The sequence below is a fragment of the Triticum dicoccoides genome, chromosome 3B (assembly GCF_002162155.2).
Source record: "Triticum dicoccoides isolate Atlit2015 ecotype Zavitan chromosome 3B, WEW_v2.0, whole genome shotgun sequence".
In the NCBI taxonomy this organism is placed as follows: Eukaryota; Viridiplantae; Streptophyta; class Magnoliopsida; order Poales; family Poaceae; genus Triticum; species Triticum dicoccoides.
Genome location: NC_041385.1, coordinates 794,866,402 through 794,874,470, shown reverse-complemented (window position 1 = coordinate 794,874,470; position 8,069 = coordinate 794,866,402). Strand labels below are relative to the sequence as shown.

Below are 8,069 nucleotides of genomic sequence, written 5' to 3'. Positions count from 1 at the left end.
AGGTATACATAAAGGCTACAATAACCAACATGAAGGCCGAGGTTGGACGTCAGGCCCCTGCTGATTATAACTGAAGCGGTGCAGATCCTCTGGAAGGCAAGCCAAAGGAAGAGCACAAGTTCGCTAGGGAGGAGTGGCTGGGACTGCCGAGACACAACAGATCGTGAGGAGTAGTTACGGTCGTCGGGGCAGGAGCGCCGCCACCATGGCACTGATATGCCGCTGCAGAGAAGCGACAAGAGGGGATACAGGAAAGGTTTCTATGGCCGGCAGCGCAAAACTGTGGCAGCTGATTTTGCTACAGAGTTAAGAAATCTGAATGACTGCCTACAAGAACATGAGTTGCATCCTCGTATGATTTATTCCATGACCCCAATCCAATTTCTTCACTCCATCCCTACAGACAACAAACATATTGTAATGCATATGTTGAGACCTGAGAGCTAAGATTGAAGAAGAATCGAAACAAAACAATTAAAGTTCCTCTAACAAAGAACTGAAGCGAAGCACGACAACAGAGCAGTGCCAAAATCCAAAACGTGAGCAATGGCTTTTCCAAGTAAAATAGCATGTGTGGCATGAGGGAGAGGGTGGGTATTGGAGGAACCTTGCCGGATCCGGTCATGGCGACGAGCCGCTGGGTGCAGTGGCAGGAGTACTGAGTTGGAGATGCCGGTGATGTGGAGTGGAGGCCTGGGTGGCGCAGCAGATGACGTCAAGGCGGCGGCGCAGCAGATGACGTCAAGGCGGGAGATGTGAGAGGAGGAATACCAGGGAGGCAGTAACAACGACGTCGGATCCCCCTGTCTCCCGCGGTCGTCCGTCGTCGCCCGGCTCCGGCGAGCTCCTGCCTAGGTCGCCGCACCGTCCCTCCTTTCTTCCTTCTCCTTCCCCTCACCTCCCTGTCTCCTTTCGCCCGGCAAGCCACGATCCGGCCTTCGTCGTCGTCACCGGCGACTCCCTCCTCGCCGCCCGCCTCCGGATACGCCTCCCCAGCCCCTGCCGCGCATGAATCCGGCCCTTGCAATCTCCAGCCGCCGCCTTCGCTCGAGCCACCGCGCCGCCCCCAGCCGCTCGAGCCACCGCGTTGACCCGATCCAGAAGCTGGGCTTGAGCGGCGGCGCGACGGTGGGTCGAGTTCCGGCGGATTCCGGAGGGGCGACGACGGGGCGGAGTTCGGCGGCGCGCGGCGGCGTTGCAGGGCGTGGCGGCGCTGGAGGTGGATGAGATTGGGGTTCATGGGTCGTTCGTGTGGCTAGGTTTTTTTTTCTTTCCAGGGGGACCGTGCGTTGAATTCTCAAAACGGCAGGGTTCTTTTTGTAATAACGGAACGTTTTCTGAGATAGCAACTTAAAAAGGGACTGCGGGTTGAATTCTCAGAAACGAAGGGACTTTAAGGCAAAAAAGCCGACGACGCACGACAAAAACCAAATTTGCTTTATTATTAGGTAAAGAGGTAAAGATAAAGATAGGGGCATATAGATAATTTGTATTCAAAATAAAATTTATTTATGAAACAATCATAACATTACCTCGGGTGAGAAATAGTCAGTCTGACACACATACATACACACACAAGACAAAGAGACTAGACTCCAGGAACAGGGACTCGTAGGACAGGGCGCAGGAGAAGACCGGCCTTCCGCCGCACCGTGAGGCCGAACTCCTCGGCCATGTCCAACTTGTTCCCTGGTGGACTTTCCCAGTCAAAGTGGAATAGCAGGCTTGCAAGTGCGAGCTCCACATTGGCGAGACCAAACACTATTCCGGGACACATTCTCCGGCCAGCCCCAAACGGTAGGAAGGAGAAGTCGGTGCCCCTGAAGTCCACCGTGGCCGCCTCACCCTCGAACCGCTCGGGCTGAAACTCGTCCGGCTTGTCATGCCAGTAGCGCTCGTCATGGGCCAATGCCCAGGCGTTCACTAACACCTGCGTGCCCTGTGGCACGTCATAACCGAGCACCTGGCATGGCTCCCGACACTCCCGTGGGATGAGAAGCGGCACGGGCGTGTGGAGTCGTAACGTCTCCCGGATGACTAGGTGCATGTACGGGAGCTCGCCAAGGGCATCCTCTGATATGGACCCGCGGGTCTCGAAGGCTCGCCGAACCTCGGCTGTCGCCTTCTGCATCACGGTTGCATTCCTGATCAGCTCTGTGATCGCCCACTCCAGTGTTGTCGCTGCCGTCTCGCTGCCGGCGCCGAATACCTCCTACGCTCATGCAAAACATTGTTTTAAGAGAACTTTTCCATTATAGAAGAAAAAACTCTAAGTTTGGGTCAAAGGAAATTTTCGGACTCAGAAAACTATAACTTTAGTCTAGTTAACTGAGTTGCAGTGTTCTAAATGTGCAATAAGGTGGAAATTAAGGTATTGAAATTGCAGATTGAATAGCAAGTAGTAGAGTAATACTCACGAAGACGACGTATTTGACGGTGTCCATGTCGATCCTGCCCTCTTTGTGCATGCTTAGAAGGACGCCCAGAAAGTTGTTCCCGTTCTGTCCTTCCATTCCCCTCTCACGGATGATGGTGTCAAAGATGTGGTTCCCGGTGTCACTGCAATCCTTGGCGCGCCGCCCAGCCCTGCTGAGACAGCTGGCCAGCCAGGAAGACGGCCACAGGTCCGTCAGGTTGAACCCTGACGCGAGCTTGACGGAGCGATCGAGCCAGCAAATGTACACGTCGCGCTCCTTGAGCTGGTCGCCAATGACGACGCGGACCGTGATATCTGTGACGAGCGCAGAGAGGCGGGCGCGCAGCTCCATGGGGCGTGCGGCCGCCGCGGCTTCTGCCACATCCCGTAGCATGGAGGCGACCTCCTCCTCTCGGATGTTGCGGAAGGACAGGACGCGCCTCGCCGATAAGAGCTCCGAGACGGCAATCTTCCTAAGCTCGCGCCAGTAGTCGCCGTACGGAGCGAACACAAGGTCCCGGCCGCCGCCGGTTAGCACCCGCAGGGTGGCGTTCAGTGGCCGCGTCGCGAATGCCAGGTCGTGGGTCTTCATCACCTCGCGTGCACCCTCCCTGGACGACACCACCAGTGTCGGCACCTCCCCGAGCCGAAGGAGCATCACCGGCCCATAACGCCGGGCCAGGTCACGCATCGCGCGGTGGGGCAGCTGCCCAATGAGGTGGTGCAGGCTACCAATCACGGGCAGCTGCCACGGCCCGGGCGGCTCGTTCCCTGCCGAGCTCCTGCGCCTGTAAAGAAGCACAATGCACAAGGACACGAGAGCAACGCCGAGGTAGACGACCTCCATTTGCATCATCATGTACACGTTCCTTCCAAAGGAACGAAGCTAGACAATGAAATCAGCCTTTGCTTGCATGAATGGAAGGGGTTTCAACTTTCAACAGTCTGGTTCCTAGCAAATGTTTAATTGGAGGAGTCCTATCTCCTACATACCTTCATTTATAGGACATGTGTATGGTCAAATCCTGCACCAAAAAATATAGATACAATATATTTCTTAGTGTTATATCTCACAACTAGAACAATGCCCGTGCGTTGTCAGAAGATATAAATATCCTAGTACATTAGCTTGTGATTTACCTGTCGATAATAATACGATTGTGTAAATAAATTTTCTAAATGCTTATTAGTGCAGCTCCACTATTTGGTTGCAGCAAGCGCACGAGTTCAGGTCGTTCGATCCCAGTATTCTTAATGTGATTGCCTTGCTACTAGTCTCCCGTATTTCAAAAGAGGATACCTGACGAGACAGGAAAAGCACCTGATCGGCTGGTCCCCTGGCGCCTTCATGTCCCCCTCCGCCCCGCTATTTCTCAGCAAGATGCCACGAGCAAGCATTAATTCGGGGCTTCAAAATTTTCTTAAATCCATAACGTTTGACTCGAGCGTTGAATTTCAAATCCGTTTTCACCATTGTGTTTGTCGCGATGAGTTCTTCAAGACTAGATCCCATAAAAGAGCGAACCTTTTTTTAATCAACTTTGGATGTTGTGGAGGCAACTTTAGTGCTATAAAAAACCAACTTCTTATTAGTCTGCATAGTATGATCGCCTATCAACGAAAATCCCTTTTAAGTTGACTACCATGACTACCAAGTTAACTCGATTCACCCTTTAAGTTTCCTACCACAACTAGTTCGCCTCCAAATTCATGGTATTATAGGCAACTTAGTTTCAAGGTAGGCTAACAGTATCCTAAGTAGACTACCATGACTAGCTAGTAGCTTAACATCATCCTTAGTTACGGTGAGGAACTTAGTGACTTAGCAACTTTGATGGGCAAATTCAAGGATGATCGAAGCGCAAAAGACAAACTCAAAGATGTAGCACCGCCATCCGACAGACCACCACCCCTATGAGGACTCAAAATCCTAACCTGAAGTACTAATCGGAGAGGAGGCACTGAGATTCCCCTCCCTACCACCGACCGCCGGAGCAGCAAGCAGAGGGGTGATGAATCCACAGGCCACCGATGAAGTCTGGAATGGAGAGTTTGACCTAGCCGCCTAGAGTTAGGGGAGGAAAAAGAAAGTTGAATTTTTATTAATAATAGGGTAAACACTACTACCCTTTTTATTAAAAATCGGCATATATAGATGTGCAAAATTTCTTCATGGATGTGAAATTTTCCGCACACCAGGAAATTTGTTTATAGCTATCACCTTTCCTTAGTGATTAACCAGGACCAAGGACTCCGTTAAAAACGGCAGTTAGCTCTAGCTCAGTTTCTCGACCTTGCAAAGCCCTAAGCCCCAAAGGTGAATGATTTCTGAATATAATATGTAGCGTTGACATAGGAATCTGAGATGTGCTTCGAATCAATGCAAATGTGCACGATCCGTAGTTAACTCCAGCTGAGCACAACTTGAGGGAGTACATCCATGGATGAATGGCTAAGAGATCTTTTCACGAACATCACTTTGATACGAAAATATCAAGACGTGGAGCACACGCTTTGCTTGCCTGCTTGGTTGGTTTGCACCTCCATTGATATCCGTGCAGCTACCATAACGTACATATCTTCCCAATCGCGCGGTGCAACCGGGTCGTCGTATCTCTATAGTAGATTAATGATATGCAGCCCGTTTAGCCATGTGTAAGGATCCAGCGAATCGAAGACTACAATTTGTTGACTAATTCAATTACGCACTTCTTCTTTTCTGTTCTTATAAGAGGATGATAGCATGCCTTAAGGGTGGTGTTAATTAGTACTTGCTCTTGTAAACTAATATATTTAGATCACTCTCTTATATTAGTTTATGAAGGAATTTGTGATCTAAATGATTTTACGCGCGAGGGAGTGGATCATAGGGTAGCTGTCTCCCGCAACAATCTCTGACCTGGGAAACCAAGTATTTTCATATGAACCATGAGGGGATTAGTATATGGCTTCATGTAGATTATTAAAGAAGTGTGAGCACGTACTTCCAGTAGTATTAAAGAAGTGGGAACACGTACTTCCAGCAGTATAAAAATAGTTATATTGTACTCCCTCCGTCCGGAAATACTTGTCAGAGAAATGCATAAAAATGGATGTATCTAGAACTAAAATACGTCTAGATACATTCATTTCTCCGACAAGTATTTCCGGACGGAGGGAGTATACATGAGCGTTGACACGTCTTGCTATTTTCGTATCTCAGCTATCGATTACTCTAATGGCATTTGGCTATCAATTATCTCTTCATCTAAGGCATTATACAATGCTAGGTGCTTAGAGAGGAGCTTAAAAAAATTAACCGGATTTTATGAAGCACTAGTGCCTATTTCTACCGGAGAGACGCGTAATTAAGCGTCTACTTTGTATAAATAATCACCGGTGCTTTAGGAAAGACTGGTTCATTTGTTTAAGCACCTCCCCTAAGCACTTGCATTGTACAAGGCCTAAGGGGCGATTTGGTAGTTTCCCTTTCGTCTGGTTTTTTCCGTCTCAACCTCCCATCTTTGTCTGTTTTTTTTTCCGTCCCTTCTCCCACCACCCCTCCGCGTTGGTTTCTTGTTCATCGGTTTATTTACCCCGAGCTCTTTCCTTGCAAATCAGGACTTTCCTAACGTAAACGCAATCATGGGTCTAACTTTACTTACCCAAACCAACCAATACCTCCCATTATTGCAATTTTCTTTAGGAAACAAATAATAGATTTTAAGAAAACAAATAAAGGATTTCAAGGACGCATCATATGTCGGGGTTACGATCCTGACAATGAGTAGTAGGGGTACGAATAAGGGGCAAAACCTAACTACGGAGCAAGTGTAACACTCGGTATTTTACTAGTTCAGGCCCCTCTCGGCGGAGGTAACAACCCTACATCTCATGCACTGAGGCTTGGTTTTGATTTGATGGATATGGTTACCAAGATTACACCACCCCGGCCAAGAAGGTGGACATCAACTTATATAGAGTGCGTTGCAGACCCATGTCCTCCACGTCGTCGGGGCATTAAGTGATATTGAATGCGCCTGTTACAGATGTTATGAGCTTTTACTACAGCAGTTACAGGTAACGGTAGTCCTGACTCTACCTTAAGGGCGTCTTAGGATTCCTCGACCATTGCAACTCCCACGTCGGCCTTTCACCTCTTTAGTCCGAGTGGTGGTTTTTTTAACCGAGTAACGGGTGGTCGTCTGAGTGCTGTCGAGCTGTCCCAGTGGATTCTCTGATAAATGCATTCGAATGCAGGCATGGTCCAGGGACCTACCTGTGGGGGTGATGGGCCCCATATGGGTCACATATGATGGGTCCTTGACCCTACCTCTAATAGGTGACCTCATCATTAGCCCCCGAATCGGTTGAGGTTTCGTAGGACGAGCGGACCGATCCTTTGGATAAGTCCGAGTGTGGCTAGAGCATTCCGAATACGTTTCCGTGTCGTGGTTTGCTGTGCCTTGTACGAAAACACAACGGATTCAGCACTATAAGTTTACCTATATGACCGGGTGCTGCCGATCGCTAAGAAAAACCCGGTGGCATTCTTTTGTCTCTCAGAGGAGATAGACTTGAGGCCCGAGTGAGAGCATGCCATAACAACTCGAGCGGGGACGCCGGTGCGTGGTCTGATTCTCTAGAGAGAAGCCACTCCTCACCAAGGGGAACGCCATTGCAGGCCTTCTACGACTCCAAGTTTACGAGTCATGCACCTTGGAGCCTACTGAAAGGGCCAAGTCAACCCGTGGAGGGGCGCCAAGCTCGTCTCATAGAAATCCTCAAGTTGACTTCAGTAGGGTGTTTAGCGTAGACAAGTGCACGGGTCCCCACGGAGGGAGGTCAGTCAGACTGAAATGCGTCCTTTAGTAAAGGAATGATGGGAATCAATCGGATTGATTTGTCCCGGAAATATTGGGATTCAAGTTTGTGTGTGCGCGTGCGGAAGCAGTAATGACGTGCGTTAGTTGGAAAAGTGGGGGCGCGGCTCCTCGATTTTCATGCATAAAATCTGCCATGTGCAGCGTCTGTTCTGCGTGATGCTTGTCGCGCGCTGTTGGTCCGGAGATCTGTGGTGCAAGATCTGGCCTGCGATTTGCTATTTGATATAAAAGATTTGGGGACTGACATCCGGACTCGGCCTTGACCTCGGCCTCTCTCTTCCCCTCCACAATTGAGCGCTCAGAGCACCCGTGGCGACGGCGAGAGACTCCACAGCCAAAGCGGAGAATGCAAAGAAGGCCGGGAAGGCCACCTCCTCTGGCTTCGGTGCGGTAGCCTGAGGCGTGGCGGGGGATTGCATTCCGTCGCGTGTCTCGGCTCGGCGGTTGGAGGAGCTCGCGGAGGAGGGGATCATCCCGCCGGAGCGGTGGCCCTGTCTAAACGCGGGGGAGGTCGAGCCAGCTCCGCGGGAGAACGAGCGCATCGTGTTGGTCACCCATGTTGAGAGGGGCTTCTCCATGCTTCCCCACCCGTTCTTTTGGGTGTTTCTCGATGGCTTTGGTGCGCAACTCCACCATCTTCCCCCCAACGCCATCATCTAACTCTCGGCTTTCATCTCCCTTGGCTGTCATCCCCACTGGGCCATTTCAAGTATGTCTTAACTAGTTGGTCGATGACCGTCAAGAAGGATTCGCCGACTGGCGAGATGACCCACGTCACCCAACTGTGC

The 8,069-nt window shown here is 50.4% G+C and overlaps 1 protein-coding gene across 1 annotated transcript; it reads right to left on the bottom strand.

Moving 5' to 3' along the window:
- Nucleotides 1-1,546: 1,546 nt before the first annotated feature.
- Nucleotides 1,547-3,329, bottom strand: LOC119282292 (dolabradiene monooxygenase-like). The gene is made up of 2 exons (XM_037562569.1): nt 2,418-3,329; nt 1,547-2,212 (listed from the first exon to the last, which is right to left on the bottom strand). Exons 1-2 carry the CDS (start codon nt 3,273-3,275, stop codon nt 1,589-1,591), a joined length of 1,482 nt encoding a protein of 493 aa, XP_037418466.1. The 5' UTR covers nt 3,276-3,329; the 3' UTR covers nt 1,547-1,588.
- Between the last annotated feature and the right edge of the window lie 4,740 nt (nt 3,330-8,069).